This window comes from Grampus griseus (genome assembly GCF_964374135.1).
Source record: "Grampus griseus genome assembly, chromosome: 8".
NCBI classification, from domain to species: Eukaryota; Metazoa; Chordata; class Mammalia; order Artiodactyla; family Delphinidae; genus Grampus; species Grampus griseus.
In genome coordinates, this window is record NC_139002.1 from 18,980,210 (window position 1) to 19,008,058 (window position 27,849).

Here is a 27,849-nt window from a genome sequence, read left to right on the forward strand (position 1 = left end):
AAAGATTGACCAGGAAGGTGGGGAGGGAAAGCACTACCAACAGCTGCTCAACTCCCTTGCTCTCGGCCTGGAGCTTTCTAAAGAGGATGAGCAAGACGACTGGGCAGGGGGCTGGCCATCCCCATGCAGGTCTGTCCCTAGTGACACCAGTTAGGGCTGATAATCCTGCTAGGCCCTCTTGGGCCCCAGATCTTTGGAGCCTGGCACTAGGCTTGGGGCGAGGTAGAAGGTGAGGTAAAGGGCGAGCAAAGGGCTCCCCACCCCGGCTCTACTGCCTGCTATCGAGCCCACCTACTGCCTAGCAGAAAGCCTGGCTGCAATTCCCACTTTATGGCCTCTGCCAAATGAAGCACAAACTTCACTACATCACCCCCCTGACAGGACAGGGAGGGGCTGGAGTGAAACGCTGGGCGGCTTCAGCCCCTAATCTAATCACTGGCATGGGTCATTTCAATTCCGGAGTGTGCTGGGGGCGTGGCAGCTCCCCAAAGCCTCCATGCTGGTGCTCAGCTAATTGCGAATCTCTTACTGTCTCCCAGGTGAATAACTCAGGACTAAGAGCTTCTGGTTGCTGAGATGGAGTGTGAGCTGGGGAACTGGACAGGGCAACACCTGAGATGGGCCCTGGGACACAGATGGGGTTGCAGGGAGGGAAGCACAGCCTTCCTGGAGGGGACACAGGGACTGTTGTCCCTGCCCTGGGGTGACCACCCACCATCTGGGAACTGGTCTTAAAACCCAAGACCTAGAAACAGACTCACAGACATAGAGATCAGACTTGTGATTGCCAAGGGGGAGGGGGAGGGGGGGAGGGAGAGGGATGCACTGGGAGTTTTGGGTTGGCAGATGCAACCAACCCAAAACAACAGTGGATAAACAACAAGGTCCTACCGTAGAGCACAGGGAACTATATCCAATCTCCTGGGATAAATCATAATGGAAAAGAATATTAAAAAAAAGAAAGTCTATATATGTATAACTGAGTCACTTTGCTGTACAGCGGAGATTGGTACAACATTGTAAATCAACTATACTTTGATTTAAAAAAAAAAAAAGAAAGAAAGAAAAAAAAAGCAAAACCCAAGACCTGAAGTTTTCTGGAACCTCAGAGCCACAGGGTAGGGTAAAAATTTAAGTTCCACCCCTTCCTACTAACCTTGTCTTTAGATACATAATTAGATCCCTGAGGAGTGAGAGGGCCCAGGAAGCCTTCGGGCTTTACCGAGGGGAGAGCTAATGCCTTCGGGCAGCTTCAGGCTGGCTGCCTGCAGGGCGGCTCTTTGGTTCCTTTATGGGTCTGGCCCATAGAGGCTTCAAGCTGGACCCTGGGAGACTGGCTGAGTCATGGAGATGTAAGAGACGAGGGGCTCAGTATCCTTAACCACACAGCTCCTCTCCTCTAGTACAACTGGAGAAGTAGGTGGGGATGTCTTGGGAGGAAAGTGAGACCTCTACCATCGAATTATTGGCCATCCAACAGGATGCAGAGACTGTGGGAGATTGTGGCAGCAGCCCTTGGAAGTTTTTCTGGATATAATGACAAATAGAGGGCTGCCTGTCTAGCCAGGGGTTGTGCGTAACTAACTCTTTATTCTAGATGTTAGTGAAGTCCCCAGAACTGGAGCTGAGATTTCTTGGTGAGTGCTGAAACTACCTGAGATTCTGGGAAACAGCAGATGGTAGGAGCATTCACAGCTGGGAAAATCCCATTTTTGCTCTGTTCCTCAGTTGTCTTCCTCTATGAAATGGGAATCATGAAAGGTATAAACACTTGGAGAGGCTGAGCCAATGCTGCTCTGTAAGTAAGGGCTGCTGGTGCCCTATCTTCGTCCCACTGCAGAGGGACACTATTCCAGGAGGAGGGCTCTAAGTGCCATTCGCTAATGATAGCTTTGCTTCAGGCCCTGACCCAGAGCTTAGAATGAGTCTCTGGCTGCCATGTTGACATCAGGGCCACTTGGCACTTGGACAGAGGAGGTCCACACACTGGGGCCTGGCTCAGTAGCCAGGCTTCACTCCTGAAGGCCTGCTGACATAGAGAGGCTGGGAGAGATTCCCTAGGGAGAAAGCCAAGGTGAGCTGCATGGGAAGTGAAATGGTAAGTCCCTTGGGCAGCACCCACCCCCACCCCTTGCCCGACCCGCAGCCCAAGTCCCTGACAAGGAGGCATATGGTGGCTTCAGCCCTTGGCCTTTGGATTCTGGAATAAAGGCCCTTCTGGGGCATCCAATCCATAAATGGATTCTGTTAGAGGTAGCTGGAAGAGGACCTCACAGCAAAGACTAAAGAATGGAATCCGTCTGTTGATAGCAGGCAGGTGTTTTTATTTCGCAATATATGATTTACTTTTCCAAGTACTCTTAAATACATTGCTTCATTCTGAGCCTCAAAATTCTGTGATATGGGTAGAATAAGTATAAGCAGCCCCGATGTCAAATAGTAAGCTGAAGCTCTGAGAGGTCAGTCTCAAGGTCCCCTGGCTAGGTAGTGATGGAGCCAGGAGCAAAGTCAGGTGGTGGAAAGGAAGGAGCCTCTGTAGTGGGGACCTCACCGCAGATCTTTTCCTTTTCTAATAACCGAGACAGTGAAGAAATATTTGGGATCAATTTAGAGGCTAACTGAGCAGGTCGAGGCAGAGGAGACCAGGAGCAGGAAGTAGGAAGTGAGGAGGGAAACAGGTGGGCGTTTGCATGGACACTTCCTGTTCACAAACTTCTTACGCTCCTCATTTCATTAACAGCAGCAGCGGAATTTCATGGACAATTGGCGTTGAGCATTAACTGGGAGGTAATGAGAGGGAGGATGCGGTAAAGGCTGTTTGAATTTAAATTCTTTTCCTTTGGGGGGATGGGGGGCAGATTTTTTTAAAGGCAATTTTAGTGCTGGAAAAAGTTCCTAGCAAACAGCAGTCCTCTGTAAGCAGTGTTAGGAGTAATGCCTTACCCTCAGCCCACGGTGTTCTTCTACCCACCAAATTCTGGTGCTTGCCCTGAGTGAGGGATGCTGAGGGACTGGGTGTCTGACCCTGGGCAGATTCAGTCCCTCAGACTTGGGGAAACACACTGGTAGATGGTAGAAATGTGTTTACCATCAGCCACGAGCTAGAATGAGTTTCTCTGCAATAGTTATGGCAGAATCACCATGAAAAAAACTCTGTATGGACCTGGGCAGAGATGAGGATGACCTAGAAATAGAAAACAAGATTTCTGTTTTAGGAGTGTGCGATCTATTTGACAAGTGATACACACACACACAGAGCCATGAAACATTCAAGGGGAGAAGGATAGGAGATAATGTAAGTCTGAAGTTAGAGGAGAGGGGACAGAGTCATAGGGTAATCAGGTGGTAAGTGTGGGGGAGGAAGGCTGTTTTTTGAGCCAGGTCTTAGACAGGGACCTACAGATAGGTGAAACAGAAGAAGACTGTGCCAGCTAGAAATAGAGGCTTAGATGGAAATGAACCCCTTCCTGAGCAGGATGGTAGGCAGGCTGGGTTGGCTAGATTGAAGGTTCTGTAATAGAAAGCAATGAGAAATGAAGAAAGTTAAATATAAGAGGAGGGAAACTTTGTGGAAGGCGTGAATTCTAATCTTAGGATTCAGGTTATGAGGCCACAGGAACTGCCATAAGATAGGATAATCAGTACGGAATTGGCTACTGAGGAGAATGAACCAGAAGTTGATTAGTTACCCAAGTGCAAGGTGATCAGGGCTCTTCTATCTGGACAGATGGCTGTGGGCACAGATGGGGAGCTAAGGGGCCATTGGGACTCTGATGGCTAATTTTCTGTGTCAACTTGGCTGGGCCACAGATATTTGTTCAAACATTATTCTTGGTGTTTCTGTGAAGGTATCTCTTAAATGTTTAAAGTCTTTAAACCAGTAGACTTTGAGTCAAACAGATTGTCCTCCAGAACGTGGGTGGGATTCATCCAATCATTTGAAGGCCCTAATAGAAAAAGACCAACCTCTCCAGAAGAGAAAATCCAGCCAGCAGACCGCCTATGAACACAAACTGCAATTCCTTCCTGGGTCTCTAGCCTGCCAGAATACCCTACAGATTATGGATTTGCCAAGCCTCCACAATCATGTGAGTGTTATGGGCTGAATTGTGTCCCCCCAGAATTCATATGTTGAAGTCCTAACCCCCAATATGTCACAGTGGGATTGTATTTAGAAACAGGGCCTTTAAAGAAGTAGTTAGGGTTACATGAGTTCATAAGGTGGGCCCTGGTCCAGTGTGACTAGTGTCCTTAGAAGAAGAGGAAATTTGGACACATATGTGTCCAGAAGAGAACCACAGGAAGAAGGCAGCTATCTACAAGCCAGGGAGAGAGGCCTCAGAAGAAACCAACCTTACCAACACCTTGATCTTGGACTTCCAGCCTGCAGAACTATGAGAGAATCAATCTCTGTTTAAGCCACCCAGTCTGTGGTATTTTGTTATGGCAGCCAGAGCAGACTAATACAAGGATAGCAGATTATAATAAACTCCTTGAACCCAAGGGCCATGCATTAAGCCTATCCCCCAGCTCAGTGCCTTACACATGGTGCGTGTTGATGAAATGTTGTGCTAGATCTGGATCCCCTCCAATAGGAATGCACTGCTGAGAAGGCACAGGGGAAGATAGACTCACCTGGGATGAAGGGAACAAGAGCTCCAGGATATAGATAAGGTGGGAACTTTGTGTTCTGGTTGGAGCAATGTTCCTTAGGGATCAAGTCAAGTGAAGAATGATCTGAAACTGACTTATTTTGTACTCTCTGATGTGCCTAACACAAGGCCTAGGACCTAATCAACACTCAATACAAGTTTTGTTGAATGACCGACTGAATAAGTGACCAAGACAGGACTGGGAGATGGAGTACTCTTACACCTTTTAAAAAACCACTTAAACACACATGTATGCTTGCATGTGCTAGAAATTTTCTGAAAGAGGTTGCTAACGGTGGTTACTTCTGGGGAGTGAACTGGGTAAGAGGCCAGGATTACTTTTCACTGGATACCTCGTACTGTTTATGCATTTTCATCATGAATGCATTACTCCTGGGTCATTCAATAGCTAATTCGATGATGTGCATCCCTGGGCTGCATGAAAAGAGGCAACGGGGGCTGGAGAACATTTTACCCCATCATTTGTCCCCTTCCAATATCCCCACAAAAACTTTTCAGCCTTCCCCAAGTGCCATGTAAACACATTGATGGAGACCAGCAAACTTGGGTCTTCATAAGCCACTCCACAGCACCCAGAGGGAGCACAGGGTGATGGTGTAGAACCCCAGCACAACAAGATAGCTTTGGAAGAGCAATCGGTCAAAGCGCTCCAGGAGGGCCAGCCACCCAGCCTCCTGTCGGTCCGCCTGGTCCTGGGTCTGGAAGTAGCTGCTGATACGTTGAAGCTGGGACCAGACTTCCCTCAGGGTCCATGGCTGGGCCTGGTGCTCCTGACAGGTGGGGGACTCTACATGAGAGGAAGACACTCTAGGTGGGTCAAGGGCTACCAAGGCTCCCCCAGCTTTCCCATTGAAGCCTATGGCCTCAACCTTCAAGAAAGGTGGTGGGCAAAACTGGGCAGTGGGTTAGTTAGGATTGGGGACCCTCTCCCTACCTGTTGAGGGGAGGCAAGACTGCGCTGAAGGAACCCCTGGAGAACACAGCAAGTAGGGTGTTTGTGTAAGTAGGGTGTCGAGGCTACATCTATCCGGGAGATTTTTCTGAGCTAGCAGCCAGCCCACATTGACTTAGAGCTTCAGGGGCTGGAATGGTTCTTTTTTTTTTTTTTTAATTGAGGTATATTATATTAGTTTCAAGCGTACAACATAATGATTCAATGTTTGTATACACTGTGAAATGATCACCACAATAAGCCTAGGTAACATCCATCACCACACAGTTACAAATTTTTGTTCTTGTGATGAGAACTTTTGGAATGTACTCTCTCGGCAACTTTCAAGGATACAGTGAAAATATGGACTGCTTCATGACTTTGCATGTCATCCTTGCACAGGGGCCATGCTAACCTCTGTATCATTCCAGTGTTAGTATATGTGTTGCCAAAGGGAACACTGGGATGATTTGTATACTTTTGCACATTAAGCGATCAGATCCCACATGTATACAAACTATTTGTGTGTGTGTGTGTGTGTGTGTGTGCGCGCGTGCACATGCACGCACTCTGCTATTCTGGAGTCAATGGCTCCAAACTGGAAAATAAAACAAGCTAAGGGGACTGAGGCCCTGATCTCTAGGCTGACATGTGGCTTCCTGGCAAGCCAGCAGGAGACGGTCTTCAGTCTCCAGGGAGGTCTTGTAATATGCAGGGCAGAGGTTAAGAAGCAGGTGTTTCCATTTTCTCATACAGCTGACTCAAGATGGCCTGGTACTCCACCCATGGGAACTAAGGCTGAGGGTGATAAAGCAGAACCAGGCAGGGACCTCAAGACTTCTCACAAACCTGTTACCCCAGTGAGCTGGGCCCAGGGATCCATTCTAGACCCTTCCGCATCGGTGTCCCCTCGAAAGCACAAGAAGGTCCACTCCTGCTGGCTGCACTGCTCATCATGGAGGAATTTGACCAACAGGATGGACTTGCATAAGCTGAGGACCAAGAAGACCATGCAGACCGTGAAGAAGACCCCTGAGGGAAGGAGCCAATGGAGGTGGAGTTAGCAGGGGTCCCTGGGCCTCTTCCTTCCTCATCTGAAAGGCAACATCAGCTCTTGGACAGAAGTAATGCAAGACAGGTACCTAGAGACCCCGGAGCTGCTTACCAATTAGAGGCGTGGTCACTGCACTCTTCGGCACCTCATCAGACATGTTAAGCCTGAAGACGATGTAGCCCACCAGCACGCTGCTCTTGAACACAATCCTGGCGTGGCAGGTGGGTGGGAGATAGAAGCTCCCCAGGTCCACGAGCATTAGGAAGATGCTGGGAATCAGCAGGCTCACAACATAGACCAGTGGGTGCCTGCGAATCACCACCTGGACAGGGATGAGGAATCTGTTGCCAAGAGGGTCTAAGCCAATGGACAAATGTTTGGCCAAAGAACACTTAGCCAAGAACACTTTCTGCCGTCCCAACATTTCTGCATAATATGAAAAGTCTATGTAGTTTAGAATAGGAGATTATCTTGTGGTTTAGAAAATAGAAAAAAATCCTTTAAGCTTTTACATAGAACTAATATTAATATTATTAATCATTATAAGAAGAAGCTACCATTTATTTAGCACTTGCTCTATGCCAGGCACTGGAATAAGTGTTTCATATGATTTGTCTTATTTAATCCTCACAACAGCTCTGAGGGCTGCTCTGAGGGCTGGATATTATTATTATTTTTTTTAACGATTTTATTGGAGTATAATTGCTTTACAATGGTGTGTTAGTTTCTGCTTTATAACAAAGTGAATCAGTTATACATATACATATATCCCCATATCTCCTCCCTCTTGCGTCTCCCTCCCTCCCACCCTCCCTATCCCACCCTTCTAGCTGGTCACATAGCACCGAGCTGATCTCCCTATGCTATGCGACTGCTTCTCACAAGCTATCTATTTTACATTTGGTAGTGTATATATGTCCATATATACACTACCACTCTCTCACAGGGCTGGGTATTATTATATCCATTTTACAAACCGGGAAACTGAGGTTCCTAGAGATTAAATTGCTTGTCAAATTCACATAACTGGTGAGTGAGAAACTGTTTTAAAACCAAGTCTTACACCAGAATCTTTCTTTTTAAACCATTTAGTTTGCAATATATTGTATTGGTTTTGGTTTAGTCTCTCTTCTTACCTGGGATGCAAACACCTTAGTACCTGTGTATCTGTCAGAGTCTTGTTAGGAACAAATAACACAGTTAAACTAAGAAGTTGAGGAGGGCTTGACAAGGTGTGGGCAGGACATAGAGAAACCACAAGGAAGAGGACAGTGCCCCAGGGATTCGGGGGACTGCGTCAGCTCTTCCTACCCTTAGGCCTGAAGGGACCAAAGACCAGGAATGTGGTTGGAACTTGAGGGGACAGAAAGCTGGTTGGACTTGTGGCTTCCTTGTAGGAGCACAGCCAGCTGGCGGAGACACTGTGGGGTGGGGAGAAATGGAGAGATAAATGCCCCACTCACTCTCCCCCCTCCTTCCAATCTCCTGCCACTGCCTCCCCTGCCCGCTACTGGCCAAACATGACCAGGAGTCCCAACTCTACAGGCCGTAGACCAGCCTCCAGGAGCAAAAGTAGATGTGAGGTGGGGGCAACTGCAGATACCCAGCAGGGCCTGCAGCACGGCTGGGCAGAGAGCGGCTGAGCAGGTTTTTTAGCTGGGAATTTAAGACTCATAAAATTACAATGATTGCTGTTGCCATTTTGTTATACCTAGCTTCTCTGGGATGGGAATAGGAGATGCCTGTAATTAACACAAAATCTATTCTCATCCTTCCTGGAGAGAAACTATGATATGACAGGGCTGTTTCCCCCATCAGACACTTACTGCTTTGCAATGACCGTTTGAGGGTGAAAATGGCATTTTTTAATCCTTCATGGGGCCAGAAATAATACCTATCTTACAGCGGGTGTTCGATAAATGTTTACTGAACAAATGAATGTTCTGAGCCACGTTGCTGTTAGATTTGGAAAAAAATAATGTCTGAAATCTCCCATTGCTCTGATTCATCAAACAGCTGAACGATTTCTACGTGTCAGATAGTGTGCTAGATACTCTTTCACATGGGATGTGAGTTATTTGCTCTTCACTGTCAGTTTGTTGGGACGTAATAGAGCATCCCCACTTCATAGATCTTTAAAAATAAAGCTCAGCCCCCTAGGTAAGCTGAGTAAGTGGCAGAGCTGGGATGTGCTCCCACATTTTCTGGTTCCAAGTGCTGTGCTCTTTCCCATACAGCCTACTCTTGGTCTGATCAGACCTCTGAGCTGAGTTCAGGGTCTTCTCTCTCACCTCTGCCTCCGTCTCCGGATGAGGATCACATAGACGGGAGCCAGGGCAGAGACCAGGGAAAGAGCAGAAGGTGGTGGGCGAAGAGCCTGGCTGGGTGAGACCAGATGTCACCTTGCTGGTGAGAGCAGGGCCTCCCCAGCCTTTGGGTCTGGAAGCGTGTCCTGACTCAGTGGAGTTCTGCAGTCCAGAGCCATTCGGCGTATTGTAGTCGGACTGTTGTCTTTCACATGAGACATAACTGGCTGCAAATATCTAAACCAGAGTGACACTCACTGCTTTGCAATCATTTGGTTAAAATACATTTTTACCCAAGTGCAGTCAACAAGGAAAACCATGACCTGTCATCAACCTGCACCTTTCTACTCCCTTTGTTGTGCTGTGACAGACATAGCCGTGTTTGGAGGCGCAGGGGGAAGGGAGTCAAGGGGCCAGAGTCCACAGGGGCTCTTGTGTTGTGAGCCCCACCTGGGCTGTTGGTGATCTAGCCATATGGGGAGATGGGGGCGACCAAGCCTGCTGTCTCTGGAGGGTAGAAGTGGGAAGACCCCCCAGAGACTTCATGGTGGATGTTACATAAAGGAGATGAAAGGAATAAGAATACCACCCTAAAGAAAAGTACCAGTAGGCATGTTGGTTAAGCAGAAAGAGCCCAGACTTAGAGTCAAAGGAACAGCAGAGTTCCTAAGCTTCTCAATTTGATGTGCTGGTTCAAGTGATTCTGGATGGTATCGAACCTCTCCTTGCCTTGATTTTTCCCTTTTTAAAAAAGCAGTTCACTTTTGCCTTGCCAAGCACCTTGGGTACAATTGAGATTAGCTGTTGTACTCTTTAAATAAAGTTCCCGTGTAAATAGCGCATGCCGAGATGACTCTTCTCCACCCAGAGGCTGATGCAGAAAGTGAATGGAAATCTGGGACAGAACCAAAGATGAGCAGTGTGGCTCCTTAGGGTCCCTGGTTCCTAGGAAAGTGCAGTTTCACCAAACCTCATGTTCCCCAAGGTGCCAGGGGAGAGGCGTGTCAAGAGCTAAGAGGCTGAGAGGCACGCCAGCTTCATGCTGTCACAAGGAGCCCGGCACTGAGATGGGCCCATGCTTGGCTTTGTGCCATTTTGAGATTCTTAATAATTTTTAAGCAAGGGACCCTGCATTTTCACTTTGCAGGAGGCCCCAAAAAGTATGTAGCCTGTCCTGTTGTGACGATACTCCTCACTGGCTATCAACAATAGCTGAAAGTAAACAGGTAGGTACAAGGGTGGACAATTAGCTTGGGCTGTGACATAAAGCAGAAGGCTCTATGTCTATGTTTGGCTTGTAAAATCGTGAAACTAGGCAGACCCTCCAGAACTACCTTAGCCATTTTTCTGCCTTTTAGCAAGGATGTTCCAATTCCTAAGACAGATCAAATAGTTCCTACAGTTTTGGTTTTCTTCAAGCACAAAGGACCCACCTTTTTCTTTAAGTTGATCTGGGGGCAATGTTGCCTATGGACTAGACTAATTTTCTCTACAAGCCCAGTACAGCCTAAAGAAACTCTAATTTTATCCCACAGTTTTCAAATGTTTTGTTTTCATGATCTCCTTTGATCCTCAAAGCCCTCTGTCCCCCTACTCAAGAAACATGAATTGAGCATGAACAGAGTATCAGGCACTATCCTAAATGATAGTGTTAGAACTGGTGACAGGACAAGTCTCTACTCTTGCCCCCCAAACCCCCAACCCACATCTTATGGGATCAGGAACCAGATTCTGATGGTTAGATATTTCACAAGTCTGCAGATCGAAGTTTGCCCCAGAATGGACCATACCCAGGGTCTATTCTTGATTTGATGACAAGATTTGGGACTTTCTGAGTTAATGTTTAGGTGATATTCTGGTCTTAGAATCAGTACTGGAATGGGTTAAGACATTTGGGGATGTTGGGATAGGGCGTCTATATTTTGCACATGGGACAGACATGAATTTGGGGGAGTCAGAGGGAGGCAGATGGTATTGGGTTGAATAATGCCCCCCAAAATTTGTGTCCTTCCAGAAGCTCAGGATATGACCTTATTTGGAAAAGGGGTCATTGCAGATGAAATTAGTTAAGGTGAGGTCATATGGAATAGGGTGGGCCCTTAACCCAATGTGACTGAAGTCCTTGTAAGAAGAAGAAAAAATGGATCTCCTTTGTATCCATTGAAAGGATAATGCCACGTAAGGATGGAGGCAGGCATTGGAGTGATATGTCTACAAGCCAAGGAAAGCCAAAGATTGCTAGCAACCACCAGAAGCTAAGGGAGAGGCATGGAGCAGTCTCTCCCTCAGAGTGCCCAGAAGGAACCAACCCTGCCAACACCTTGATGTCAGATTTCTGACCTCCAGAACTGTGAGAGAAGAAATTTCTATTGTTTTAAAGTGGTCCTTTGTTATAGCAGCTCTAAGAAATTAATACAGGCGACTTGGCCAGTAACACACAGTGGCAGGATGCCACAGACTGGACTGGAATATTACTGCTTATCTTTAGTTGTGTGTCACCATCATACAGGATTAGGCACATAGTTTCTGGAGTCAAGTCCAGGCTCCACCAGTCACCCTATAACCTTGGTGAAGATACTTAACTTCTCTGCACCCCAATTCAAACACCTGTAAACATGTGGATCCTTAGCGGCTGCATCTCACAGAGATGTGAGGGTTACAGTATGACCTCTTAAAACAGTGCCTGGTTTGGAGTTAGTGCTTGGTTTTGTGGTTACTGTTACCATGTCTCCCTGGGCAGATTTTGAGGCCTGTGATAGGAACCAAGAGACTTGTTTTATTCATGCTTGTGTCCTCAGTGCTCAGCATTGAGCTTGGTGCATGATAAAAACACAAAAGGTGTTCATTGAGCTGTATTAGAGTCTGTTAATAATGCTGCTTTTAGCTCCAGTAGGGTGGGAGAGTGGAGTGAACCCAAAGGGGGGCTCTCATCTTAAGGTCAGTGTTCTGAGGGCTACCTCTCTGCAGGTCACGTCAGGCAGTGACCCCTGTATGCCAGGGGACGGTATGTCACCAGCTCAATGAGACACCACTCTCTGCAGAACTGCCCCTACCTAGAGTCCATCATTTCTAATGGACTAAAGGAGCTGGTGCCTTTAAATTCCACAGAAGGGGAAGAAAAAGCACTTTGGTTTCAGTCCGTATTCTCCATTAGACACCCTTCAGGTGTTAGCAATATTATGCCACAATTTCATTATCCATTAAAGCCAGGTAATAATAAGTACACAAAGGTATTTGCAGCCTATTGATGTTAATGAAAGAGATCAATCTAATTCAGAATGTGTATGTAGAGAGCTCCTTGGAGATGGAATAGGCCCCAAGGTGAGCCTCTAATTGCCTCCTTGATGGTAGACCTCACCAGTACTCAATTTTGCATGACCATCTTTATGACATAGTTGGAATTTTGACGCCCAGACTCACGCTTCATACAGAAGCCCATTCTCCTCCTCTCCCAAGCCCCTCCTAACATTCCCAATTCAGAAAGAATGGGAAAGTTGCGGCCATTTAAGTAAGATCCTTGCACAAGAGTGAGAGTTTCTTGGATCTAGACCATGGGTCGGGTTGGATTAGCAGAAAGTCCGTGATTCCAAAGTTACTTGAGTGACCCTGGAAGGGTTTCTAGGGGTCTAAATTCTATCTCTCTATCTCTCTATCTATCATCTATCTATATATCTGTGTGTGTGTGTGTCTCTCTCTCTCCTCTCTTTATCTCTGTCTCTGGGGTGACCTAATAGAGCTTAGAAGGATCCTCTATCAAGTTTCTGAGCTGCATTCAAAGGATATCTCAATGAAATTAATCTACCCTACTCTAGAAAGGAAAATTACATCTGAAAGTGAGGGTAAACAAGGCGCCTTTCTTTCCCAGATGCCCCTCTGCATTTTTCTAGGAGTCCCCTGTGGACCTCCCAATTCTGGCCGCATGAAATTTAGTCAGTGAGAGGACATCTGTGGTCCAGCTCACTTTAGTTCCCACAACGGTCTGCCCTTTTCTATCCAACGTAAGTTCTCAAATTTTATTTCTACCGCCTCTCACTTCTACCCTCATTCTTTTTTTTTTTTTTTTTTTTTTTTTGCGGTACGCGGGCCTCTCACTGTTGTGGCCTCTCCCGCTGCGGAGCAACAGGCTCCGGACACGCAGGCTCAGCGGCCATGGCTTATGGGCCCAGCCGCTGCGCGGCATGTGGGATCTTCCCGGACCGGGGCACGAACCCGTGTCCCCTGCATCGGCAGGCGGACTCTCAACAACTGCGCCACCAGGGAAGCCCTACCTTCATTCTTTAACAAACAAAAAAGAAACAAAACACTACATATAGAAATCAAATGTTCACCCTGCTCTTTCTGGGAACCAGCACCTCTGGCAATGTGTTGGAGGAAACCTCCCCTCCTATGGCTGCTGGATCGGGTGCCAGGCTGCACACAGACATCCTCGTAGGCAGAGGTGCCTGTGCTCTGGGCCCCCTGCGGAATGCAGCCTGACTCCAAAGTGTCACCGGTGCCCTCTGATCATCAATACATGTCCTAGAGCTGCAGACAGGATTGCACATTAGCCAGAACTAATGGGGCACTCGGAGCATTTGGTTATCAATGGCAGCATGTACATCAGGCCCAGGTTGATGACGTACTTAGAATAGATCTTTGTTCCTCCTGCCTGCCCCACCTGTTCCCTACCCCCTGCTGGGTAGCCTGGACTTGGACATAGGAGGTGATTAGATTAAGAGGGAGTTGATCCTTTGCTGTCAGGACCCTGGCAGGCCCATTGTTGGCATGGAACTGGGCTCTGAATTTCACATTATTGGCTAAAGGTCGTTGAAGGACACCAGGGTGACTTGATTGCTAAATTCAGAGTAGGATGTCTGGCACGGAGTAGGAGAACATGGGCCGACACAGTGCACATAGGGGGAATAGGGAGTCAGGGAGGCTGAACGAGGTCGAGGGGGACAAAGAACTGAACTGGAGAGTCATTCAATCTACTTGTCTTCCAAAGTTGCAGGAATGCCCCTGAGTCTGACTCCCTGCCTTACCAAACATGATCTGTGGCTCTTCCCAGGATTCTTTCCCTACTCTGTTCCAGAGGGCCAGGGTGGAAGGCAGCCTGCTAGATAACCAACCTTAACCCCCAGGGCAAAGGTCCCCAGGGAGAAGTTCCAAGAGCATGAAATCTCGCACCGATGTCCCCTCCAGCCCCACTCAGTGTAAACACTGAATGGAAAAGAAGGGTGGCAGTGAAGACAACAAACGAATGGAACCTTGGTCCCCGAGATCCAGGGAGGAGATCGTCTCCTCCCTTTAACAATCTTTTACGCCTCTGTTCATCATATTTAACATGGACTAGGACATAGAAAACCTCTTGCCAGGACTTCCCTGGTGGCGCAGTGGTTAAGAATCCGCCTGCCAATGCAGGGGACACGGGTTTGAGCCCTGGTCCGGGAAGATCTCACATGCTGCGGAGCAACTAAGCCCGTGCACGAGCCACAGCTACTGAAGCCCGCACACCTAGAGCCCGTGCTCCACAACAAGAGAAGCCACCTCAACGAGAAGCCCACGTGCAGCAGCAAAGAGTAGCCCTCACTCGATGCAACTATAGAAGAGCCTGCGCACAGCAACGAAGACCCAACACAGCCAAAAATAAACAAACAAATAAATAAATAAAGTAAAAAAAGAAAACCTCTTGCCACTGTTGAGAAGACAATTAATATCTAGGGTAAAGGGTGACATGTAACTACAAATAATGGCTGCTCTATGGAGAGAGTGCGTTTGTGTGCACGGGAACACACACTCTTGTTTACCTGCCCCGTCTCCCATCTTTGCTTGTCTCCTCCGTGCATGTAGGTAATGGTGTGTGCAGCATTCTCCAGAGTGCTTGATAGGTGACTGTGTTCCACCCTGCATGTGCTATTCCCTCACATTTCCCTTTAATGATCTCCATTATTCGGGCTGCATTAATAATGTTTGTGGGCTGATATCTTTAAAATTAATGAGGTGTTTACTCTTAGCCAAGAAACTCATTGAAATTAAAAAAGCTTTCTTTTTCCCCTCCCTTTCTCTTGGTAAAAAAGTGGACAAACAAGCCACAATGCAAGCTTTGATAAAAACCAAGCAGAATAGGCAAGAACCCAAGCCCTACCGCAAAGAAGGTATGAATTGGGAGTAGCTGGTGCCTGGAGTTATACATTAGTCATGTTCAAATCACAGCTGTGTCTAAGAGGCCTTGATTTAACAAGAGCTTTGCAAGAAAGCTGCATACCACACCTTTTAACCAATGGAGGACTTCTGTGCCCTCAATAATCGCTTATTTCATCCCCACCGCTCCCCTTAGCATATGATTATCCATTGTAACCGTAGCACCTTAGTCTAGTCTGACTTTTCCTTCTTATTCAAAAGGTTTGTTTCCAGGAGACTTCATCTGTGTGAATTCATCTGTGCAATTCTGACCCGTCTGTAGTCTCTACTTTTCAATCAGATTACCTGGCATGAAAGACCCTCCCACTGCCCCCAGCTCCCACCACCAGCTGACTTTGTGCAGAAAAGCAGGGCTGAATATTAATGACAAGTCTGCTGGCTGCAGAAACTTGCTGCAAAGTATCAGGCTTCACTGTCCTGCTCCCAACTGCCTCCCAGGTGTCTGCTGGACAAATTTCCCCAGGAACAGTGCAGCCAAGGGCATTCCCGGTGACACGTCTGAGAAGTTCGAGTTCTTATCACGTCGTTCTAGAGTAGTTGTTCTCTCTGATCTGGAAACCACCAGTGGTCTCTGTGGATCCTGCAGGTGACTTGTTAGCTAATCCCTCAAGATACTCAAGTTAATAACATGATAATTTTATGCACTTGAGTCTGGGATTAATTAATGATTTACTCAATTGCAAACAGGACATTAATGTTGAAGAGACACTCTTCTCCCAATTTTTTGTTGCTGTTGTTGTGGGGTTGTTTTTCTCTCTCTCTCAGTAGCAATTAAAAGTGAGGATGTTACATGTATTGAAAGCCTTGAAGATTCCTGCTGTAGGGGCTGGTTCAGGTCTCTGTCTGAAAACCATTCTCTTTATATTCACATATGGAATAGCTAGAGCAGGAGTCCAGGATCTACGGCTGAATCTCTCGTCTCTGAAATGCCAAAATGCAAGTGGTTGTTGGAACCATTGGAATCTCCTGTACTTAGGTGGTAATGAATGAGAAGACGCAGGAGAGAGACTCCTCAGCCCAATAGAGAAGGTGAAAGACTGCAAAGAAGTGGGCAACAGGGACAGGAATGGGGAGGACTTACGTTAAACTGAATCTGTGCAAAATCTCCAGCGCTGCTCTGCAGGATGTTGTATGTTGAGGACACAGAAAGAAGTTCCCACTCACCGTCATTCAAAAATTCTTTTTGGTCATGTGTAATGTCTTCTCTGCTTCTCAGGAAGGCCAGGTCTACATCTTCCACTGAAAACAACGGAAACACTTGACTTCCCATGGAGAGAGGCACCAATATTAACCCACTTTTCCAACTCGCAATTCAAATCCTTCCTTTTTACTCCTGTCCCCACATGGACAGTCTTATGGAGATGGGGTTCAATATACTATTTTGAATTAGGGGTAGGGATGGGGGATAAAAACTTTCAGGTCATGAAAAAAAGCAGCTATGAACTGAGAGTTTGTACTCCATTGTCTATAGAATGAGACTTCTATAACGTTCTCAATGGCAGTAGAGGCCTAATATTGTATTTTCAAACCAACAGCAGCAAAGGGCAATATCTCTGGGCACAATACTGTACTTAGTCTGAATTACAGCAGGAGCCAAATAACTACAAGAAGAGATTTAGATTTATAAAAAGTCAATTATGTGCAAGAATAAAATAGACCTGAGGGACAGCAGAATGTAATAATTTCACCTATGTGTGCCAACCCAGCACAAGTGTGTTTGCCCACTAGCAGGCTACACCTCTCATGGCTTACCTGTGTGCAGAATGCTATTGAAGGTTAGGCTGCAATTCTGAATATCGAATGGAAAAGCGTATGTCTCTAAACTGCATGCAGAGACCAGTTGGATGGACTTAGAGTGCTTAATGGTCCCAGATGAGTTCACATAAACATAGGGAAGATCAGGTGATCTTTCAATGTCCACACTATATGAAACACAAAAGATCTTTGTTACAGAAAGGGCTTTAGTCATTCCAATACATAAGCAGAACTGATTATGAGATGATAGTGACCGTAACGCCCAAGACTAGCCTAGAAGTGCAAAGACAGAATCGCACTTTACATGAGATAGCCACCCTGGCAAAGGTGGGTTCAGCAATGACAGCCTTGTAAGTCAACTCACTGGAGATCAGCTCGGTGCTTTGTGACTGCCTGGAGGGGTGGGATAGGGAGGGTGGGAGGGAGGGAGACGCAAGAGGGAAGAGATATGGGAACATATGTATATGTATAGCTGATTCACTTTGTTATAAAGCAGAAACTAACAACCATTATAAAGCAATTATACTCCAATAAAGATGTAAAAAAAAGAAAAAAAAAACCACAGGCATAGGACTTCCCTGGTGGTGCAGTGGTTAAGAATCCGCCTGCCAACGCAGGGCACATGAGTTCGAGCCCTGGTCTGGGAAGATCCCACATGCCGCGGAGCAACTAAGCCCATGCACCACAACTACTGAGCCTACGTGCCACAACTACGGAAGCCCGCATGCCTAGAGGCCGTGCTCTGCAACAAGAGAAGCCACTGCAATGAGAGAAGCTCACGCACCGCAACGAAGAGTAGCCCCTGCTCCCCTCAACTAGAGAAAGCCCACGTGCAACAACAAAGACCCAATGCAGCCAAAAATAAAATATATAAATAAATAAGTAAATGTATAAAACAAACACACACACACACACACACAGACATAATCCATGAGTAACATCAAGCATTAGCAATCAAATCTGTATCTTAAATGATGTCAACCCATGGTACTTCTAACCTGAATATTCCCAACAGTATGCTCTTCTTCAAGTTGAGAAACAAACATTAGTAACAATGACTTAAAGGAAGCAGCAACCAGCCTGAATATTCTAAGCAGTCTAAACCCCACAGAAACACACCCCAGCACACTTACAACTCATTTATGGTGATATCAGGAGCCCAGATGGCACTTAGGGGTAGGGAGATCTCACTAATCTCATCAAACATGCTGGAGTTCCAGGATAAAAACTCATCATCCCAAACCTGTATCCAAAAAGGAAACATCACAAAGGGGCAATGCCAATCTCATCAAAGAACTGAAGAGGGATTCGGATGAATAACTCAATTGATCAGCCCGTTGGTTCTATCTGTCAGGGAAGAGGACTTTCCATTCAGCTCCTAAAAAGGGTTGCCCCAACCAGAAACCACGGCCATGTATCTTACTCAGATTCTAATAAATCAAGTCTGCTGCAGACATAAAGAACTAGAAACACAAGATAGTATCTATTTCTTCGAATAATTACATCTTGCAACAGATTGAGTTCAGGAGTCCAGCATGCACGGAAGAAAACATAATCATTTACCTCATGGTACCATACACTTGTCTTTAATTTTTGATTCTGTGCATCCTGCAAAGCAAAAAGAACATCCACACCAAATCTTAGAGTGTCAGAAAATCAAAGCCCAATTCAACAGTATGACAATTCAGAGGAAGAAAATCAAATCCAACAAAATAATGCTGATTTTAGAAACATTACCTTGACTCTTCAATACCTGAGTATTCTCAGTTCTTATTTATTACATACACCTGTCGCTATGAGCTTTACTATATTATCTATGATAAAATGACACACTAACTGCACTTGACATCTTAAATGATTTGTGAATCTCTTTCCTACTCTAATTGTTACCCTGCCATTAATCAGACTAAAAGATGATATGTAGTCGTAGCCAATTTTGGACTAAAAAGATGAGACCACCCTTTTATTTGTAATCAAGATGTTATTCATAATCTTTCAATGAATGTTATCTCAACTGCCATTGGCAGCCATTCCTGTTGTTACTTTATGCTTGGATTTCTCTGCTTATAAAACAGACTGTATGAGCTTAATCCAAGTGAGGTATATTTTTGGTGATATAAATAGATGTGGCTTCCCACGTCAGTAATTTAAAAAAAAGATCTCCCCAAACAAAAAAATCCACTTTACTAATTTTTTTTCATATTGAATCTAGTAAAAACATGCTAAAATGATTATATTCTTAGGGATTAAAAGAAAAGGAACATCTCATACCATATACAAGCATTAACTCAAAATGGATCATAAACCAAAATGTAAGAGCTAAAACTATAAAACTCTTAGAACAAAACATAGGAGTAAACTTCATGACTTTGAATTAGGCAATAATTTCTTAGATATAACACCACAAACACAAACAGCAAAAGAAAAAGTAAATGGGACTTCATCAAAATTTAAAACTTTTGTGTTTGAAAGGACATCATCAGGAAGTCAAGTGACAAACCACAGTATGGGTGAAAATATTTGCAAATCATATACCTAGTAAGGGGCTTGTATCCAGAATATATAAAGAACTCTTACAACTCAACAATAAAAAGATAAATAAACCAATTTAAAAATGAGCATCAAAGGACACAGTCAAGGCTTCCCTGGTGGCACAGTGATTGAGAGTCCGCCTGCCGATGCAGGGGACGCAGGTTCGTGCCCCGGTCCGGGAAGATCCCACATGCCGCAGAGCGGCTGGGCCCGTGAGCCATGGTCACTGAGCCTGCGCGTCCGGAGCCTGTGCTCCGCAATGGGAGAGGCCACAACAGTGAGAGGCCCGTGTACCGCAAAAAAAAAAAAAAAAAGGACACAGTCAACAGAGTGAGAAGGCAACTCATAGAATGGAAGAAAACATTTGTGGATCCTACATCTGATAAAGGGTTATTATCCTGAATATTAAAGAACTTCTACAACTCAAAACAAAACCAATATCCTTATTTAAGAGTGGGCAAAAGACTTGAATACACCTTTGTCCAAAGTAGATATACAAATGGCCAATAAATACATGAAAATATGCTCAACATCACAGCTATGGACCAAACTGTGTTCTTCCAAAATTCATATATGACTGTATTTGGAGGTAGGACTTTTAGGAGATAATTAAGGTTAAATGAGGTCAAAAGGGTGGGGCTCTCATCCAATAGGATTGGTGACCTTAGAAAGAGAGGAAGAGAGAATGATCTCTCTTTCTCCTCCCTGTGAGGACACAGTGAGAAGGCAGCCATCTGCAAGCCAGGAGGAGAGCTCTTACTAGGAACCAAATTGGCTGGAACTTTGATCTTGAACTGCCCAGCCTCCAGAACTGTGAGAAATAAATTTCTGTTGTTTAAGCCACCCAGCCTATGGTATTTGTTACGGCAGTTGGAGCTGGCTGATATAATCTCTAATCATTAGGGAAATATAAACCAAAACCACAATGAAATACCATTTCACTCTCATTAGGATGGCTACTATTTTTTTTTTAAAGCAGAAAATAAGTGTTGGTGAGGATAATTGGAATTCTTGTGCACTATTGTTGGGAATGTAAAATGGTGCAGCTGCTATGGAAAACAGTATGGCAGTTCCTAAAAACTTAAAAATAGAATTACTACATGGTCCAACAATTCCTCTCCTCGGCATTTACCCAAAAGAATTGAAAGCAGGGACTTGGACAGATATTTGTACATCTATGTTCATTATTCACAATAGCCAAGGGGTGGAAGCAACCCAAGTGCCCCTCAGTGGATGAATGGATGAACAAAATGTAGTATATATATGCAATGTAATATTATTCAGTCTTTAAAAGGAAGGAAATTCTGACACATGCTACAACATGGATGAACCTTGAAGACACTATGCAAAGTCACAAATAAGCCAGTCACAAAAGGACAAATAGGGCTTCCCTGGTGGCGCAGTGGTTGGAGGTCTGCCTGCCGATGCAGGGGACACGGGTTCATGCCCTGGTCTGGGAAGATCCCACATGCCGCAGAGCGGCTGGGCCCGTGAGCCATGGCTGCTGAGCCTGCGCGTCCGGAGCCTGTGCTCCGCAACGGGAGAGGCCACAACAGTGAGAGGCCCACGTACCGCAAAAAAAAAAAAAAAAAAAAAAAAAAGGCAAATATTTTATGATATTTGTCTATATATAGACAAATATATAGACAAATATCATATTAGGCTATATATAGTCTAAGTACCTAGACTAGTCAAATTCATAGAGACAGAGAGTAGAATGATGGTTGCCAGGGGCTGGGGAATGGGAAATGGGGAAATGGTGTTTAATGGGTGCAGGGTTTCAGTTTTGGAAGATGAAGAGTTCTGGAGATGGACAGTGGTGATGTTTGTACAACAATGAGCATGTACTTAATGCCATTGAACTGTACACTTAAAAAAGGTTAAGATGGAAATTTTATATTACGTGTAGTTTACTACAAGCAAAGTTAATAATTTTAAAATAAGCAAAGGACTTGAACAGATATTTCTCCAAGGGAGATATATAAATGTGGCCAATTAACACTTGAAAAGATGCTCGACATCATTAGTTATTAGGGAAATGCAAATCAAAACCACAATGAGATACCACTTCACCCCACTAGGACGGATAAAATTAAAAAGACAAAAAATAAGTGTTGGGAAAATGTAGAAAAATTAGAGCCCCCCTACATTACTAGTGGGATTATAAAATGGTGCAGCCACTGTGTAAAACAGTATGGTAGTTCCTCAGAATGTTAAACATAGAGTTACCATAGGACCTAGCAACTGCACTACTAAGTGAATAACCAAGACTCTTGAAAACAGAAGTACACACACACACACACAGTGTGTACAGGAAAAAAAGTAAACTTGTACAGGACTGTTCATAGCAGCCAAAAAGTAGAAATAACCCAATATCCATCAACTGATGAATGGATAAACAAAATGTGGTACATATCCATTCAATAGAATATTTTTCAGCACTAAAAACTAGCACGTTCATACATGCTACAACATGGATGAAACTTGAAGACATTATGCTAAATGAAAGAATTCAATCACAAGAGGCCATTTATTGTATGATACCATTTATATGAAATGTCTGGAATAGGCAAATCTATAGAGATAAAAAGTAGATTAGTGGGACTTCCCTGGCAGTCCAGTGGTTAAGACTTCACCTTCCAATGCAGGGAGTGAAGGTCTGATCCCTGGTTGGGGAGCTAGATCCCACATGCCTTGCAGCCAAAAATAAAAAAAACCCAAAACATAGAACAGAAGCAATATTGTGACAAATTCAATGAAGACTTTTTAAAAACTGGTCCACATCAAAAGAAAATTTTTTTAAAAAGTAGATTAGTGTTTGCCTAGGGCCGGTGAGGGTGGGGTGCAGGATGCAGCTGCTAATGGTGTGAAATCTTTGGAAGTGATGAAATGCTTTGAAATTAGATAGTGGTGATGGTTGCACAGCTCTGTGAATATACTGCAACCACTGAATTATATAGTTTAAATGGATGACTTTTGTGGTTATGTTATATCTCAATAGAACTGCCATTTAAAAAATGTATTAATAAAGAAAAAGAAAATCATTATTTTTTGGCCACACCATGCAGCATGCGGGATTTTATTTCCCTGACTGGGGATTGAACCCGTGCCCCCAGTAGTGGAAGCGTGGAGGCTTAACCATTGGACCACCAGGGAAGTCCCAGGAAACCATTTTTGAAGATGTTTCAGGGAATGTATAGGTAAGAAGGCTGGTACAAACTACTGATGAAACCATTCCTTTCCAACTGTATCCTTCAAAGAGAATAAGAGGCATGGAAAATCCAAGATAAAAACATGTGAAATAAAATGTGTAAAACACTTCCTTACTGATTTTGGTTCAAAGCTGAGGAGTCATTTAAATAACATTTGTATTTCTGTAATATTAAGTGTAATACCAATTTCAGTAAAATAATAGAGTTGGGGAGTTATGGCATGAAAGCAAACAACAGCTCCATTTTCCTCCCCAGAACAAAGTATATTAAATTAATTATCCAGTCAGTTATCCAATCACATCAAAAATATATAATCTTGGGGCTTCCCTCGTGGCGCAGTGGTTGAGAGTCCGCCTGCCGATGCAGGGGACACGGGTTCGTGCCCCGGTCCGGGAAGATCCCACATGCCGCGGAGCGGCTGGGCCCGTGAGCCATGGCCGCTAAGCCTGCGCGTCCGGAGCCTGTGCTCCTTAACGGGAGAAGCCACAACAGTGAGAGGCCCACGTACCGAAAAAAAAAAAAAAATATATATATATATATATAATCTTTGTGCATAGGGTCAAGACTACCACTCTCTTAAATCCAGGCTGGGTGGGGGGTAGGGAGGAGCCATTGACATTTACTTCTTGCGGGGGGTGCACCCGGAATTGTGTAGTGCTCAGACTATACAGGTGTACACAGGATGGCATCATTTGAAAGAGAAACAATAAACTTTTTAAAGTTCCCCCTTTTTGCAATCAAAAAAGTAAGTTGCTATTGAATAAACATTTCTAGATACCTTGAGAAAAAAGGGATTGTGCACAGATACAGAGGGACTCTACTTCAGTGGTTCAGCAAAGGTTAGTCGGAGTGAACTTGCTCTGCAGATTTTTATGAACTTCAAATAGATACATGAGAAAGGCAGGTTTTAAAATGGTATACAGTTGTCCCTCAGTATCCATGCGGTATTGGCTCCAGAACCCCCTCAGATACCAAAATCTATAGATGCTCAAGACCCTTATGTATAAAATGGAGAAGTATTTGCATATAACCTACACACATCCTCCAGTATACTTTAAATCATCTCTAGATTACTCATAATACCCAATACAATGAAATGCTACGTAAATAGTTGCTGATGCATGGCAAATTCAAGTTTTGCTTTTTGGAACTTTCTGAAATTTTTTAAAATAAATTTATTTATTTTATTTATTTATTTTTGGCTGCCTTGGGTCTTTGTTGCTGTGTGCGGGCTTTCTCTAGTTGCAGAGAGCAGGGGTTAGTCTTTGTTGTGGTGCGCAGGCTTCTCATTACAGTGGCTTCTCTTGTTGCGGACCGTGGGCTCTAGGCACGTGGGCTTCAGTAACTATGGCACATGGGCTCACTTGTTGTGGCACATGGGCTTAGTTGCTCCACAGCATGTGGGATCTTCCAGGACCAGGGATCGAACCCTTGTCCCCTGCATTGGCAGGCGGATCCTTAACCACTGCGCCACCAGGGAAGTCTCTGGAATTTTTTTTTAATATATTTTCGAGGCACAGTTGGTTCAATCTGCAAATACTGTACTGACTGTACAAAATGTAAACACTGAATTCACAAGTATTTCCCTAAGAAACAGCTTGGAGGAGGTACAGAGAGGACTCCCAGCCAAGATAGGCTCTGAGGGGCTCAGGGCAGTTAAAAAAAGACCTCTACTGAGAGCCCAAGATTGGGTGACACCACTTTCTTCCAAGTTTTACTGGCTGAGAGAGCCTGAAATAGATCATATCTCACCCACTAACACACAAAAGGCACAGTTCTAGGCTTAGCTGCAATCAAAGAGGGTCCCCCCTTAACAATGGAAAAAGTCCAAAACGTTGTTTCTATTACTGAGAAATATAGCTTTTAGCTACTCTTTCATTACAAATATACTTTTACATCTATGAAATATCCCAACCAGTTTCTTTATCACTGTCATGAAAAGTTGTGAATATAACTCGTTGACTCAGTCATGTGGCTGGGGAGGAAGGTCTCTACGTATTAATGTTTCATTTTCACTGTCATTTTATCTAGTTGGTTCTTATTAACTGCCATGTTGACGCCTTCGCTTGTTTTTCTCTTCCTGCCAAGCCCTTTGTCATGTTACACGTAACAATAGTGTTAAGAATTTTTTCCCTAATATCTTATGGGGGTGTCTGGGAAGATTTGTCATTCAGCCCTAAAGAACACAATGTCAAAAAGAAGTTTGAGGCTAAAACTGAAGTCTTTTTTTTGTCAAGGGAAACAAGTTTCTCAATGCCAGCTGGTGAACATAATTGGTTCTCTGGTGGCATTATTCACAGCTTTTCCCTCTATGCATCTCTTTCTTTTATTTTTTTCTTTAGATGCCTTCCATCTTGTTTGTTAAAAGCAAAGGATATTTCAGAGAATTGGAATTCATTAGCCTTCCTAACAGAGGGAGTCTATTTAGATCTAAATTGGTGGTTAGCAAATATACAGATAATTCCTGCACATTCTTATTTATCTTTCCCAGTTCCAAAGACTATAGAAACAGATGCCTCAACGTCTGGCTGGGAGTCTCTAGTCAATGGACTGGAATACAAAGGAATCTTGGATTCAGAATTGACAAAACTCAATAGAAACAAATGGAAACTCTTCCCTGTTAGTAGATTATCTCTATAATCAGATTTCCCTAAGGTACACATAATACCCAGAAATTCTAAGATAAGACTGTAGTCTTTCACGTAAACAAAACAGGAGGCAAAACATAACGGAAGGGAGGTGCACTGATGAAAGCTGGGCTGAAAGCTCTTCACTCCAAACAAAAGTTGCCAGCAGTTCAGCTGCTGGTAGATGCATCCAACAAGTTATCTATTCACATTGGGAGTGTCCTTGTCTGAGCAGAATTTGTGAGTGATTTTTATCAAGTCCTTCAAACCAGCCCTGCCTCTGGAACAAACTTTAGGAGCAGCCCACCTGAATGTAATAGAGACATTTGCAAATTATATTAGACTAAGTCATTCATAAAGACAACCCTAGAATTGTACTTACATATCTTAATTAATTGGTTAGACATATATCTACCCAGTAGCTTTGAAGTAAGATATACTATGCTGCATATTGTGGGAAACAGGACCATGAGTTAGAAAATCCTTCCCTCAAGTAGCTATTAGTATATGTGACATTTTAACAGTTAACTATGGGCATTAAGAAATACACATACTTCGTTGGATTCAAAAGAGGGAGACATTGCTGTCAGTTTGGAGAATTGAGGAAAATTTCTCTTAGGAGCTGAGATTTGAGGACTATAATATTTGATAGATGGCAAATGAAGAGGAAAACACATTCATTGGAGGAAATAGCAGAATTAACAGCATATAGGCAGGAAACAAGAAGTTCAGGTTCATTGTAGCATTGAGTACATGTAGAAGATAAAGTTAAGACAGTAGATAGGGATAAAACTAGAGGGATGGAATATAAGATTTTTCCATATTTCTGAAGGCAAGTTTTCCATATCCAATAAAATATGTCTAACATATTCTTGTAAAAAATTAGTATATTTCACAACATTGGAGAAAATCATATCTTTGAAAAAATAATGGTGTTCTCCTTACCCACCATAAGGGATATAATTTTATTTTCTTTTATTGGGGTAGGAAGAAAGAGTTAGATTAAAACTTTCAATTTGATACAGTTGTTCCAAGGGAATTAGTAAAATAAAGACTTTACTCCTTTTCTTTATCTCCAAATAAGACTCTAAATGAAAGCCTGAGCAATTCTACTTCACCTTCACCAATATGAAGTCAGAAAGTAGAAGGATAAGGAGAGACCTAGAAACCTGTCTTCAGCTCTTAACTCAAGGCTGATTCTATCTCTTCCCTGGAGTTTCATATAACATGGTTCATATCGTGTCTTTATTCAAATCATGTTTTTCCCATTGGACAATGTCCGATAAACAATATAGACATAATAACCCACTGACAACTAAATAGCAAGGACTAATATCTCTTAAGTAAGTGAAGATGCAGCCCCAGAAAATTGTCTCCCAAATTCTAGTTCAACATCCAAATAGAAAAGAGATTTAAAGGAGTTTTCTACTGGGGCTTTGTGTAAGACTAGGTCTTTTGGATAGTAAGGGTGGGCGTTTTCTGGCATTTAATTAAACAGTATTTTCTAGGATCTTAGATAGAGTACTTTTACTAGTGTAAGTGGGAAAATAAAGCTGAGAAAAGTGAAATTGTGTGCTAAAAGGAGGATTTTTTGTGTTGCATTTAAATGTACCTACTTATGGCCGCATAGCACAGGGAGATCAGCTCCGTGCTTTGTGTCCACCTAGAGGGGTACGATAGGGAGGGTGGGAGGGAGATGCAAGAGGGAGGAGATATGGGGATGTATGTATATGTAAAGCTGATTCACTTTGTTATACAGCAGAAACTAACACACCATTGTAAAGCAATTATACTCCAATAGAGATGTTAAAAATAAATAAATAAATGTACCTGCTTACGAAGAAATAATGAGTAGGGGTTTATCTAAGCTCGAGGAAAATTATGCTAAAATAACTTCATTAGATAAAAAATAATTTAAACCATGTTATAACAGAAAATTTATACTTTCAGTTTTGAAGTATTTTTCATCAATTTCAATACCTGAGTCTCAGTCAAAAAATCAGAGTCTATGATTCATAGTGCAGCACTAAGATATTAACATAGAGAAACACGTCCATTAAAATAAATTAAAGAGAAATTATTGAATTATTTTTTAAAGTACATTAAAATAATAATACTGTATTGTAGGGCATATTATATATGTAAATGTAAGGGGAACAGGTAAATAGAATTTTACTGTTGTAAGATTTGTACATTTTATATGAAGTGTAATAACATTAATTCTAAGTACATTGTATTAAGTTAATGATGGATATGGAAATCCCTAAAATAACATCTAAAAATAATACACAGAGGGATTGCAAAAAAGCTAATTTGATTTCAGAGGAACTAAAATCAAATATTAAAGAATATTTAATTTATCCAAAATAAGGCAGGATAAGAGGATCAGAAAACAGAAAACAGATGCGACAGCTAGAAAACAAATAGCAAGATGGTATTGGTAAATGGACAAAACACTTCCATTAAAATGCATAGGTTGACAGGTTAAAATAGCAATACCCTGGAACACTACTCAGCAACAAAAAAGAGTGAATTATTGATACACACAACAACTTGGATGAACCTGAAGGGAATTACAC

The 27,849-nt window shown here is 43.6% G+C and overlaps 1 protein-coding gene across 1 annotated transcript in view; it reads right to left on the reverse strand.

Annotated features, from left to right (window-relative positions):
- Window positions 1–5,224: 5,224 nt before the first annotated feature.
- The window catches only part of HTR3B (5-hydroxytryptamine receptor 3B), a gene marked incomplete at both ends in the record, with an annotated part of 34,822 nt that continues 12,197 nt past the window's right edge, over window positions 5,225–27,849 (reverse strand). Inside the window, 7 exons of the mRNA XM_082660639.1 lie at window positions 5,225–5,460; window positions 6,454–6,636; window positions 6,770–6,980; window positions 16,226–16,383; window positions 16,897–17,066; window positions 18,033–18,142; window positions 18,463–18,507. Of these exons, the coding sequence (XP_082516765.1) occupies window positions 5,225–5,460; window positions 6,454–6,636; window positions 6,770–6,980; window positions 16,226–16,383; window positions 16,897–17,066; window positions 18,033–18,142; window positions 18,463–18,507 (1,113 nt within the window). The remainder of the gene's footprint in view (window positions 5,461–6,453; window positions 6,637–6,769; window positions 6,981–16,225; window positions 16,384–16,896; window positions 17,067–18,032; window positions 18,143–18,462; window positions 18,508–27,849) is intronic.